This window comes from Oncorhynchus gorbuscha, linkage group LG01 (assembly GCF_021184085.1).
Source record: "Oncorhynchus gorbuscha isolate QuinsamMale2020 ecotype Even-year linkage group LG01, OgorEven_v1.0, whole genome shotgun sequence".
Taxonomy (NCBI): Eukaryota; Metazoa; Chordata; class Actinopteri; order Salmoniformes; family Salmonidae; genus Oncorhynchus; species Oncorhynchus gorbuscha.
In genome coordinates this window covers 13,874,862-13,889,073 of record NC_060173.1, presented here as the reverse complement: position 1 = coordinate 13,889,073, position 14,212 = coordinate 13,874,862, and the positions used below count along the sequence as shown (strand labels likewise).

The 14,212-nt window shown below is 42.3% G+C and overlaps 1 protein-coding gene across 1 annotated transcript in view; it reads left to right on the top strand.

Moving 5' to 3' along the window:
- The first annotated feature begins 776 nt into the window (after positions 1 to 776).
- LOC123997895 (copine-8-like) overlaps positions 777 to 14,212 on the top strand; it is an 80,972-nt gene continuing 67,536 nt past the window's right edge. Inside the window, exon 1 of the mRNA XM_046302626.1 lies at positions 777 to 996. Coding sequence (XP_046158582.1) covers positions 902 to 996 — 95 coding nt within the window. The 5' untranslated portion in view covers positions 777 to 901. The remainder of the gene's footprint in view (positions 997 to 14,212) is intronic.

The following is a 14,212-nucleotide window of genomic DNA, read 5'->3' as shown; positions in this document are numbered from 1 at the left end:
CAGGATATAAAAGATCAAGACCCTGGGCTTCAGCAACTGCGCCTGAAGATGAGACGTTTTGGCAATCAATCAGCAATTGGGCACACTGATTAAAACGCTAATTTAAGACTAAACTATAATCTCATTTGACGCAGGTGTTCCTATTTCAGCTCACTGGGCTGCTGCGTCTGGTTGAGAAATCAGTCACTTGTTAATTGAGCGATTTGCTCAGGTGGTCTCTTCTCACCTGGCTTTGGTGCGCCTGTCTTCCTCACTTTCATCGCTGTCAAAACCCAAGCAAGCGGATAACTGTGTGTGCTGGCGTGCAATATGATTTAATCAACCTGCTATACTATTTTGAGATGAAACCAGGTGGACACTCAATGTCTTGACAGCAAATTGTTTTATTTGGAAAGGTCCAGAGAGTGGCAATGAAAACCAGGTGGCCCATGATGCCCTTGTAGTGTCAAAGAACTGTGTTCCTCGAGGATGTCTTTCTTTGTAATGTATTATCATTCAGTAGATACTTTCAAAGCATTATCAGGCTACAAATCCTTATGTTAATTTATGCAATAAAGCATTTGCAATGGCTGCCTAAAACATTAGCACAGTAGCCTTTAGGCCTCCTATAATGTGTTATCTTTTTATTTTTTTAAATGTTATTTCTGCAAGTGTTTAGGCAGACCTTGTGAGCTTCCCACCCTCCGCACTGTCACCCATATAATAGGCTAGTACCTCGTTCTCAGCTCTGCATCCTAGAATGAGATGACTCTTTCAACAGTCACACATGACGCTGGGCTGTTGTGGGCAACACTCCTCTCGCTTCCTCATGCAACCGCGACCCTAAGCAGCGCACCGTTTTAACGGTTGCTTCCTTCTTTTATACGACCGAAAAGGGACTGTTTAACGGGAGATTTCGACGATGAGTAGCTTTATGAATATGGCGTGTATTGGAGACTTTGACCCGTTCACCGCTGCCATTCCCGCCACCAAAGTTGAGCTCACTGTGTCGTGTCGGTGAGTAGGCTAAATGGGCTCTTTCAGCATTCCTTCACATTGCTATTAAGTGGAATCGGAATGCTTGCAGTTTAAGACTATGGAGAACGGTGCTTATGATGATTGGCGTACTGCAAAATATAAATAGTTTAGTGTCTAAAATTAGTCAAGTTTTCAATATATTTCCATCAAGCATTCTAGCACTAACAATTCATTTTATTTTATGTGGCCAGAAAACAAACGTCTGTTAATCATTAACCAAATGATAAACATTTCAATATATCTGTCAGTTTGACCATTATCATTATTGCTTTATAGGTTTATCAATCAAGGTAACATTTGAGGAATGTTTAAATCAAGTTTATGACCGTAGTGTTTCCAAACGTGAAAAGCTCTCGGGCTTCCCTTTGGGCTCCAATTAACTAAACAAACCGCCGAAAATGGAGGATGCAACTGAGATCATTTATGGATGCTTTAACTGCATCTCCCCGGAGAGATGTGACTTCCAGTCAGATACAAGTACAACTGGAGCCGCATCTGGCTGGCTCGGGCTCCATGTTGCGTAAGAGCCACGCGCCTCCTTCAGCCCGGGGTCCTCGCGGAGTTCCTTCTACCAGAATGAGGTGATGCTTCCGCGGCTGGTTGGTCACACCGTCAGTCACAAGACTCACTGTGGACATCATTTAACATACACACACACACACACACGGGAATTCTCTGAGTGGGAGTGGCTGCACGGTGCACATGAGACGTTCTCTGTCCACTCATGTGGTGCTGAACTTCCGAATTCTGATTCACATTCTGTCGCTTTCCGCTTCAATGGTGCTGAATAGCAGATCGCCATTACAGCTTGTTTCTTTAAGCCAAACTGACCTTTTATTCTGCCTATGTTTATTCTTGTGGCGGTGTATAGAATGGATAAATAGCCTACGTAGTTATGAGGTTGTTTTGGATGTATTTTTAAAGGGAATGCGGTTGCTATGCTCTTTGTGGTGACTTAATTGAGAGGGGTTGTAAATTATGATACTGTCTATTTTCTATGTATGTTGAAGTGCATACTGTATGACATTGTTTACAGTCATATACGATGGTTTATAGCTGGGTCTTAATGATGATGATAGTTATCGCAGGACTCCTATGACCACTCCTTAAAGTTTTGACATGGAATGGTAATGGGTTAAGTCCTTCAAGTGGACCTTTCAGTCAATTAACCCACAATCATCAGCATGCCATGCAGTGTAGTAAAGCAGAACAGAGAATGGATACATTGATTAGTTCAGACTCAATTACTGTACGATGTCAATGTACTGACATGCATGTGTAACTGATAGATGCACACACACACACACACACACTACATGTTAATGTTTTTAAATGTATGTAAATTGTAAAGTATGTTGTCTGTAATGCCTTTTTTGTTATGTGTAGGACCCTAGTAATAATAGCAGATGCCATTGGGGATCCTAATCAAATAAAAATCAGAAACATATCTCCAATCTGCTGCCACAGCAGCCAACCCTGGCAAGTGACAATCATGATTTTGGCTGCATTCCACACGGCACCCTATTTCCTATGTACCGTTTACCAGGGCCCATAGCGTGCCATTTGGGACACAGACTTATAGTTGATTCATGAGGGACTATCACCCTTGATCACCATCGCCCAGTAATATAGTTTGCGTTGTGTGTCTAGATATGTGCTCAAGAGGCTTGCGGCTTCGGGGCCTTAAGGATCAAAAGAGCTTTGATTCTTTATTATGAAATGTTTCAAAAGAAGTGGCACATGCCCCCTCTGATGTAGCCACTTGTACACTGAAAATACTGTTTAAAAATACAAAGATATAGCCTAGTTTCCTTTATGAATAATTCATTCAGATGTCAGTCAGTGTCCTTTCAAAAAAAGGAGGTGCATGATGCCTCTGTAAGAGAGATTTCTGTTTTGAAAATGTCCACTTGAGAAAGTGTTAGCCTAGATTGGGATGCTGTCATCTGGATGGTCTGAGCTGCAGGAGGGAGACAGTCGTATTATGTGAGACCTTTGGGCAGACAAGAAGCAGAAAGGGTATGAAAGGGTATCCTATTGAAGAATTGACATGTTGTGATGTGGCTGTATTGAGCAGGGATCCCAACCTTCAGGGACTTTAGATCCTCGTGGAGCTGCTGGGTCAATATGTCACCATAGGTAGGAATGAATGAATGGAGACACTCCCTGTCTCCTAATCTCTCTGTACAGAATACACCTATGATTTAGAAGCAGTACTATTCTACAGTGCTCATTTTGATACTTGGTGCAGATTTAGAAAGGAGCAGTTTTTCTATGTCTCATCAAATCAGGTTGCCTCAGAGTAGGCTCTGACAGCGAGAGTCTTGAGAATAGGCCTACTAAAGGTTTAACTGTTCAGTGTGTGGTTTACTCTTTACATGTGAGCATTATTGGAATCATACATTGACTCTTGGGGGTGAGATATCAATATTGACGTCAGTATCTGACAATTGTGGGAGGGCCCACATTACTATTTCAACTCTTATATACAGGCCTATCAGGAATCAAGCTAAGACCCAAGTGCTGACTGTGTGAAGTAACAATGTTTATTGTAACAGGGGCAGGCAAACGACAGGTCAAGGCAGGCAGGGATCGATAATCCAGAGTAGAGGCCAAGGTACAAAATGGCAGGCAGGCTCAGGTCAGGCAGAGGTCGAGGCAAAGGTCAAAAACCAGGAGGCAGAGAAAAAGAGACTGGGGAAAACCAGGAGCAGAGACAAAAAGCTGGTTGACTTGGACAAACAAGACACTGGAACCAAGAGAATCCCAATACCACGGGAACCTGCAGAGACTTAACCAGCAGGAACTGGATCGTCTCGTTGTGGTTCCCCGACACTCGTAGGTTGACGGAGGTGGTCTGGTGCGTGACCCAGCCAATAGAGCGCCCGTCCAGCGCTCTAACTCCCATGGGAATGGAGAGGGGTTGACTACCTCGGATGCCAGTTTAACAGCCATGAGACTCATATCGCCTCCGAGTCAATGAGTACCAGGAGAGACTTGAACTTGTCGCCCCACAGCAGGGTGGCATGGAGTGTACTCACTCCAACAAATGAGATATGTCTCTTGAAGGGGTGATGGCGTTGCTACCAGCCGGGTTACAGAGGGGCTGGGAGGTTACCGTCGTGGTCGTGTGCCTAGTAGGAAACCCACAGAATTTTTCGCACAATGCGTCCAATGCTAGGTCATGATGTTCTGCCACGGCCTGGAACCCTTCCATCAGACCGCGAAGCAACTCCTCATGCCTACCAATGGTGGCTCCTTGGGAGGAGATGGCGTTGCGGAGGTGGTCCAAGTCTGCTGGGTCAGTCATGGCCAGTTTGTACTATCAGGAATCAAGGTAAGACCCAAGTGTAGACTGTGTGAAGTAACAATGTTTATTGTAACAACAGGGGCAGGCAAATGACAGGTCAAGGCAGGCAGGGGTCGATAATCCAGAGTAGGGCCAAGGTACAGGACGGCAGACAGCCAGAGGTCAAGGTCAAAAAACAGGAGGACAAGAGAAAGAGAAGATTGGGGGAAAACCAGGAGCAGAGACAAAACTCTGGCTGACTTGAACAAACTGGCACAGACAGACAGAAAACACAGGTGTAAATACCCAGAGGATAAGTGGGGAAGATGTGCGACACCTGGAGGGGGTGGAGACAAGCACAAGGACAGGTGAAACAGATCAGTGTGTGACAAGGCCCTGATTTGTCATAGAGGTGCCCAGGTCCCCTAGTCTGGTTGCAATTTGCCAGTGAGCTAATAGACCTGAGCAAAACATTAACACTGCCGGATGTAATGTAAAGGCCACAAAAGGTTAAATGGTACAAGACCCAGAGCATAGAGACTCCAGGGGCCTAAATCACACAAGAGCTGGATCATATGTAGGTATAGAATCTTAATTTGATCACCCTGTTGCAGGAACTGTCCTAGTTTTTGGGATGATGTGTTGTAGATGTGGTAGTTGAGTAGGGGCCTGAGGGCACACAGCTAGTGTGTTGGGAAATCTGTTATGAATGTATTGTAATTGTTTGGGGATCCGTAATAAACCCCAGGAAGAGTAGCTGCTGCCTTGGCAGGAACTAATGGTGATCCATAAACCCTAGGAAGAGTAGCTGCTGCCTTGGCAGGAACTAATGGTGATCCATAAACCCCAGGAAGAGTAGCTGCTGCCTTGGCAGGAACTAATGGTGATCCATAATAAATACTCACACCACTCCCAGATAGTCATAACAAAATTTGCAAAGAAGGCATTGTTTCTTTTTGACCATTTTAATTGAAAACGATCACAGTAAGATACTTAATTGTAACCCAGAAATGATTTGATATTGAGATAATGGCTGTATTGGACCTTTTATGTTATAGTTCATACTATAGTTCACATTTCTTGTTGCTGCAGGATCACTTACTTGTTGCGAGAAAATGATCAAATTAAGATCCCTCATCTGTAGGACAGATGCAGAGAAGGATGACTGTGTTTTCCAGGGTAATAGTGAAGTAGGACTATAAAGTTAGGTGAGTGGCACGGGGCCAGAATCCCTGGCCTAAGGGGGTCACACTTAGCGACTACGTTAATGAGCTTTTCAAAAGGGCCATTTGGTCTCATTAAGGCCCCACCAGCCTTGTGATTATAACTATTTACTTGAGAGAAAGGACAGCGGGCTGTTTCTGTCTGTCGTCAACTTGCTCCCCAAATTGCATTGTGCAAGTTTTACAAAATAATTTCCAGAAAACTCTATTGTCAGCGGTGTATAGGTGAGGACTGAATCAAGCGCAGGAAACAGAACTGAGTAAAAAAAATAACGTAGTTTACTCGGGGAAAATAAACAGTACAATAAATCCACATAGGGATAACAAACCCTGAACCGCAAGACTAACACATAACAGAAACAATCAAGCACAACACATACTGGGAACCAGAGGGTTAAATAGGGAAATAATAATAACTTAATGGGAACCAGGTGTGTACACTCAAGACATAACAAATGGAAACAGAAACATGGATCGGTAGCAACAGAAACATGGATCGGTAGCAGCAAGAATGCCGGTGACGTGACAGCTATACAGTGCCGTGAGAAGGTATTCACGTCTTGACTTTGTCCACATTTTGTTGTGTTACAGCCTGAATTTAAAATGTATTAAATTGAGATTGGTGGTCACTGGCCTCCACACAATACCCCATAATGTTTTTCTAAATGTTTACAAATTACAAGCTGAAATATCTTGAGTCAATAAGTAATTAACATAATTTTTGAATGACTAACTTATCGCTGTACCCCACACATACACTTGTTTGTAAGGTCCCTCAGTCAAGCAGTGAATTTCAAACACAGATTCAGCTACAAAGACCAGGGAGATTTTACCCATCTACCAATAGGGGCATCTATTGGTAGAATGGTAAATATAATAAAGCAGACATTGAATATCCCTTTGAGCATGGTGAAGTTATTAATTACACTTTAGATGTTGTATCAATACACCCAGTCACTACAAAGAGATAGGCGTCCTTCCTAACTCAGTTGCCAGAGAAGAAGGAAACCTGTCCAGAATAAAAAATATTACAAAACATCTATCCTGTTTGCAACAAGGCACTAATACCGCTAAACATTTGGCAAAGCAATTCACTTTTTGTTTTGAATACAAAGTGTTATATTTGGAGCAAATCCAATACAACACATTACTGAGTACCACTCTCCACATTTTCAGCCACAGTAGTGGCTGCATTATGTTATGGGAATGCTCTTAATCGTTATTAAGGACTGGGGATAAAGCACAGGCAAAATCCTACAGGAAAACCTTGTTCAGTCTGCTTTCCACCAGATACTGGGAAATAAATGCAATAACTTAAAACAAAAGCCCATATCTACACTGGTGTTGCTTACCAAGAAAACAGTGAATGTTCCTGAGTGGCCAAGTTAGTTTTGCCTTAAATCTTTACTGATCAAAAATATAAACTCAACATGCAACAATTTTACTGAGTTACAGTTCATATAAGGAAATCAGTATTTGAAATAAATTCATTAGGCCCTAATCTATGTATTTCACATAACTGGACAGGGGCGCAGCCATGGGTGGGCCTGGGAGGGCATAGGCCCACCCACTGGGAGCCAGGCCCAGCCAATCAGAATGAGTTTTTCCCCACAAAGGGCTTTATTACAGACATACATGCTCCTCAGTTTCATCAGTTGTCCGGGTGGCTGGTCTCTGATGATCCCGCAGATGAAGAAGCCAAAAGTGGAGGTCCTGGGCTGGTGTGGTTACACGTGGTTGCGAGGCCTGTTGGACGTACCATCAAATTCTCTAAAACGACATTGGAGGTGGCTTTTGGTAGAGAAATTAACATTCAATTCTCTGGCAACAGCTTTGGGGGACATTCCTGCAGTCAACATGCCAATTGCATGCTCCCTCAAAACTTGAGACATCTGTGGAATTGTGTTGTCTGACAAAACTGCACAGAGTGGCCTTTTATTAGAGTGGGCTTTTATTGTTCCCAGCAAAAGGTTCACCTGTGTAATGATCATGCTGTTCAAACAGTTTATTGATATGCTACACCTGTCAGGTGGATTATCTTGGCAAAAGAGAAATGCTCACAAACAGGGATGTAAACTAATTTGTGCACATCATTTCAGAGAAATAAGCTTTTTGTGCATATGGAGCATTTCTGGCACCTTTTTATTTCAGCACATGGCACTAGTTCTGCTCCTCTAATTCCTGTGTTCTAGTTCTAGTGTTCTAGTGGTCTAGTTCTAGTGTTCTAGTACTCTAGTTCTAATGTTCTTGTTCTAGTGCTCTAGTTCTAGTGCTCTAGTTCTAGTGCTCTAGTTCTTGTGTTACAGTGTTCTAGTTCTAGTGTTCTAGTTTTAGTGTTCTATTTCTAGTGTTCCAGTTCTTGTGTTCTAGTGTTCTATTTCTAATGTTCTAGTATTTTACTTCTAGTGTTCTACTTTTTGTGTTCTAGTTCTCTAATTCTCTAGTTCTAGTGTTCTAGTTCTAGTTATCTAGTTCTAGTGTTCTAGTTCTAGTGTTCTAGTGCCCTAGTTCTAGTCTTCTAGTTCTAGTGCTCTAGTTCTTGTATTCTAGTTCTAGTGCTCAAGATCTTGGGTTCAAGTTATAGTGTTCTAGTGCTCGAGTTCTAGTGCGCTAGTTATTGTGTTCTAGTTCTAGTGTTCTAGTTTTAGTGTTCTATTTCTAGTGTTCCAGTTCTTGTGTTCTAGTGTACTAGTTCTAGTGTTGTAGTTCTTGTGAGCTTTTTCTAGCGCTCTAGTTGTAGTTTTCTAGTTTTAGTGCTTTAGTTCTAGTGTTCTAGTTCTAGTGGTCTATTGTTCTAGTTCTAGTGTACTTGTTTTCTAGTTCTAGTTTTCTACTTCTTGTGTTCTAGTTCTAGTGCTCTAGTTCCTTTGTTCTAGTGTTCTAGATCTAGTGTTCTACTTCTTGTGTTCTGGTTCTAGTGTTCTACTTCTTGTGCTCTAGTTCAAGTGTTCTAGTTTTCGTGTTCTAGTTCTAGTGCTATCGTTCTAGTGTTCTTGTTCTAGTGTTCTAGTGCTCTAGTTCTTTTGTTCTAGTGTTCTAGTTCTAGTGTACTTGTTTTCTAGTTCTAGTGTTCTACTTCTTGTGTTCTGGTTCTAGTGTTCTACTTCTTGTGCTCTAGTTCAAGTGTTCTAGTTTTCGTACTCTAGTTCTAGTGTTCTAGTTCTAGTGTTCTACTTCTTGTGTTCTGGTTCTAGTGTTCTACTTATTGTGTTCTTGTTCTAGTGCTCTAGTTGTAGTGTTCTAGTTCAAGTTCTAGTTCTAGTGTTCTAGTTCTAGTCCTATAGTTCTAGTGCCATAGTTCTAGCGTGCTAGTTCTTGTATTCTAGTTCTGGTGTTTTAGTTCTAGTGCTATTTTTCTAGTGTTTTAGTTCTAGTGTTCTAGTTCTAGTGTTCTAGTTCTAGTGATCTTGTGTTCTCTTTCTAGTGTACTAGCCTTCTAGCTCTAGTGTTGTAGTTATTTTGTTCTAGTTCTAGTGCTGCAGTTCTAGTGTTCTAGTTCTAGTGCTCTAGTTCTAGTATTTTAGTTGTGGTGTTCTAGTTTTCTAGCTTTAGTGTTCTAGTTCTTGTAACCTAGTTCTAGTGCACTAGTTCCAGTGCACTAGTTCTAGAGCTCAAGTTCTTGTGTTCTGGTTCTAGTGTTCTATTTCTAGTGTTCTAGTACTGTAGTTCTGGTCTTCTAGTTCTCCTGTTTTAGTTCTAGTGTTCTAGCTCTAGTGTTCTAGTTCTAGTTCTCTAGTTCTGGTGCTCTAGTTCAAGTGTTCTATTTCTAGTGTTCTAGTCTTCTTGCGCTAGTGTTGTAGTTCTTTTGTTCTAGTTCTAGTGCTCTAGTTCGAGTGTTCTAGTTCTAGTGCTGTAGTTCTAATGTTCTAGTTCAGGTGTTCTAGTTTTCTAGCTCTTGTATTCTAGTTCCAGTAAACAATTAAACAAATTATTTTGTTCTAGTGTTCTGGTTCTAGTGTTATATTTCCTGTGCTCTTATTCTTGTGTTCCAGTTTTCTAGTTCTAGTGCTCTGGTTCTAGTGTTCTAGTTATTGTGCCCTAGTTCTATTGTTCTTGTTCTAGTGCTCTAGATCTAGTGTTCTAGTTCTAGTGCTCTAGTACCTGTGTTCTAGTTCTAGTGTTATATTTCTAGTTTTCTAGTGTTCTAGTTCTAGTGTTCTAGTACTACTGCTTCGGGTATAGTGTTCCAGTGTCCTAGTTCTATTATTCTACTAGTTATTGTGCCCTAGTTCTAGTGTTCTTGTTCTAGTGCTCTAGTTCTAGTGATCTAGTTCTAGTGCTCTAGTTCTAGTATTCTAGTGTTCTAGTTCTTGTGTTTTAGTTCTAGTTTTCTAGCTCTAGTTCAAGTGTTTTAGTGCTCTAGTTCAGGTGGTCCGGTGTTCTAGTTCTATTTCTAGAGTTCTAGTTTTCTAGTTCTAGTGTTTTAGTTCTAGTGTTTTAGTTCTAGTGCTCTAGATGTTGTATTATAGTGCTCTAGTTCAAGTGTCCTAGTGCTCTAGTTCTAGTGTTCTAGTTCTAGTGTTCCATTTGTCTTTTTCTAGTGCTCTAGTTTCAGTGTTCTAGTTCTCGTGCTCTGGTTCTAGTGTTGTAGTTCTAGTGCTCTAGTACCTGTGTTCCAGTTTAAGTGTTATATTTCTAGTTTTCTAGTGTTCTAGTTCTAGGGTTCTAGTTTTACTGCTTTAGTTCTAGTATTCAAGTTCCAGTGCTGTAGTTCTAGTGTTCTAGTTCTAGTGCTCTAGTCATAGTTTTTTAGTTGTGGTGTTCTAGTTTTCTAGCTTTAGTGTTCTAGTTCTTGTAACCTCATTCTGGTGCACTAGTTCTAGAGCTCAAGTTCTTGTGTTCAAGTTCTAGTGCTCTAATTATTTTGTTCTAGTTCTAGTGTTCTAGTTCTTGTGTTATAGTTTTCTAGTTATAGTGTTCTTGTTCTATATTTTTTGTTCTAGTGCCCACTTTCTAGTGTTCTAGTTCTAGTGCACTACTTCTGGTGTTCTAGTTCTAATGTTCTAGTGTTCTGGTTCTAGTGCTCTATATCTTGTGTTTTAGTTGTAGTTCTCTAGCTATAGTCCAAGTGTTCTAGTGCTCTAGTTCTAGTGTTCCGGTGTTCTAGTTCTAGTGCTCTAATTCTAGTGTTCTAGTGTTCTAGTTCTAGTGTTCTAGTTCTAGTGTTCTAGTTCTAGTGTTCTAGTTATTGTACCCTAGTTCTAGTCTTCTTGATCCAGGGCACTAGATCTAGTGTTCTCGTTCCAGGGCTCTAGTTATTGTGTTCTAGTGTTCTAGTTCTAGTGTTCTAGTGCTAGTGCTCTAGATCTAGTGTTCTTATACTAGTTCCCTAATTCTACTGTTCTAGTTCTAGTGCTCTAGCTCTAGTGCTCTAGTTGTAGTATTCGGGTTCTAGTGACCTAGTTCTAGTGCTCCATTTCTTATGTTCTATTGCTAGTGCTCTAGTTCTTGTGTTCTAGTTCTAGTGTTCCAGTTCTTTTGTTTTAGTTCTAATGCCCTATTTCTTTTGTTTTAGTTCTCGTTCACTAGTTTTAGTGTTATGTTATAATAGTCTAGTTCCAGCATTCTAGTTCTAGTGCTCTGGTTCTTTTGTTCTAGTTCTAGTGTTCTAGTTATTGTGATCTAGTGTTCTATATCTAGTGCACTAGTTATAGTGTTTTAGTGTTCTTGATCTTGTGTTATACATCTAGTTCTAGTGCTCTAGTTCTAGGTAGTTCTAGTGTTCTAGGGCTCTGGTTCTAGTGTTCTCATTCTTGTGCTCTAGTTCTAGTGTTCTAGTACTCTAGTTCTAGTGTTCTAGTGTTCTATGTCCAGTGTTCTAGTTCTAGTGTTCTATTTCTAGTGCTCTAGTTATTGTATTTTAGTTATAGTGCCCTAGATCTAGTGTTCTAGTACTAGTGCCCTGGCTTTCCTCCTCTAGTTCTAGTGTTCTATTTCTAGTGTTATTGTGCTCTAGATCTAGTTTTCCAGTACTAGCTCCCTTGTCCTACTGGTCTAGTTCTAGTGTTATAGTTCTAGTGCTCTGGTTCTAGTTTTCTAGTTCTGGTGTTCTGGTTCTAGTGTTCTAGTTTTAGTACTCCATTTTTTGTGTTATACTGCTAGTGCTCTAGTTATTGTGTTTTAGTGTTCTAGTTCTATTGTTCTAGTTTTATAGTGCAAGTGCTCCAGTTCTAGTGCTCTATTTCTAATATTCTAGATCTAGTGTTATAATGTTCTAGTTCTTGTGCAATAGTTCTAATGTTCTAGCTCTATTTCTCTAATTCTAGTGTTCTAGCTCTAATGCTCTAGAACGTGTTGTCTAGTTATAGAGTTCTAGTGTTCTAGTTCTAGTTCTCTAGTTCTTGTGATCTTGTTCTAGTGCTCTAGTCCCTTTCTAGTTCTAGTGTTCTCATTCTTGTGCTCTAGTGTTCTAGTTTTTGCGTTCTAGTTCTAGTGTTCTATCTCTAGTGCTCTGGTTCTGGGATTCTATTTCTAGTCTTCTAGTTCTAGTGCTCTAGTTCTAGTGCTCTAGAACATTCTTGGGCTTGCTTTCCTTTTTTGTTTTCTTCTCAACCTCTAAAGGTAATAATATTTTATACTGCCCTTTTTTGGGAATACTGTGTGTTCATGCTAGTCTGATCTCCAGTGTCATCTCAGGTGGAAGTTGTCCCCCTCAAATCACATAACTTTAGTCTGACTTTGGGAATGGCTTGTAGAATTGAATAGGTGACTGCTGCATAATATATGCCATTTAGCAGACGCTTTTATCCAAAGCGACTTACAGTCATGTGTGCATTCATTCTACGTATGGGTGGTCCCGGGAATCGAACCCACTACCCTGGCGTTACAAGCACCATGCTCTACCAACTGAGCTACATCTCTCTCATGATGTAAGTGGTGGAATTTCAAATGTAATTCTGATGTCATGCTAGTTTACTGTGCTCGTAAATGTTTGATGAACGGCGAGGAGTCACTCTGTGCGGCCCACCTGAAATTCCTGGACTGCCCGTGGTTTGTGGGGGGGAAGGAAGGGCTTTTAAAAATATTTCCCCTGACTGAACAGTCAGAGAGAGGCCATTGGCCTTGGGCACACGTGAAGCAGCTGGAACAGAGGAGCTCACACTCTCTCTCTCTCTCTCTCTCCCTCCCTCTTTCTCTCTCTCTCGCTCTCCCTCCTCCCTCTTTCTCTCTCTCTCGCTCTCCCTCCAACACCTCTCTCCCACACACCTTTACCATCACACACCTTTCCCATCACACACCTTTCCCATCACACACCTTTCCCATCACACACCTCTCCCATCACACAACTCTCCCATCACACACCTTTCCCATCACACACCTCTCCCATCACACACCTCTCCCATCACACACCTCTCCCATCACACACCTCTCCCATCACACACCTCTCCCATCACACACCTCTCCCATCACACACCTTTCCCATCACACACCTCTACCATCACACACCTCTACCATCACACACCTCTACCATCACACACCTTTACCATCACACACCTTTACCATCACACACCTTTACCATCACACACCTCTCCCATCACACACCTCTACCATCACACACCTCTACCATCACACACCTCTACCATCACACACCTTTACCATCACACACCTCTCCCATCACACACCTCTACCATCACACACCTCTACCATCACACACCTCTACCATCACACACCTCTACCATCACACACCTCTCCCATCACACACCTCTACCATCACACACCTTTACCATCACAGACCTCTACCATCACAGACCTCTATCATCACACACCTCTCCCATCACACACCTCTACCATCACACACCCCTTCCTCCCAGACCCATAGTTGTCTCCACTCTCCAGTCGTCTCCACTCTCCAGTCGTCTCCACTCTCCACTCGTCTCCACTCTCCAGTCGTCTCCACTCTCCACTCGTCTCCACTCTCCACTCGTCTCCACTCTCCACTCGTCTTCACTCGTCTCCACTCTCCAGTCGTCTCCACTCTCCAGTCGTCTCCACTCTCCACTCGTCTCCACTCTCCACTCGTCTCCACTCTCCAGTCGTCTCCACTCTCCAGTCGTCTCCACTCTCCACTCGTCTCCACTCTCCACTCGTCTCCACTCTCCACTCGTTACACACATTTGATGTGAACAGCCCAATTCTATCTCTTATTATCACTTCTATATGGTTTCAGCCAACTAATTGGCTAGTGTAGCTCTGCTCTGACAGAGGCATGCAGCGGTCAGCCAGACCAACATAGTGTGATACCATCTGGGGCAGGCTGGGATCAGCACAACATGGGTGGCTGATCTAGATACATCACTAACGATCAACGCCCAAAGACACTTGCTGCACTTGGCTGCCTTGTCACAAAACGAATGCTGTGCGGTGCCCCCCTGGCTAGCATGATAGCGAAAGCCAAACCCCCTCTCTCCCTATTTCTCGCCCTTTCTCTCTCTCTCTGTCTCTCTGCGTGTCTAGTGGTCTGTAGATGCCTGCCTGATGGACAACTATTTTTCTTCTAGTCTCTTAAATAAGTCAGAGTTTCACAGCTCAGAGCTTCAACAAAACAGAGCATGAAAGGTTGATGGAGTTTAATGTATTATCTGGCAGGAATTCAAGTTGTGAGCGGTTTTGGGTTTTCTCAGGCTCTTGTCTGTGTTTGACCTGGACTCACCACCCGGTGCAGCACAGTGTGGCATACAGTGCT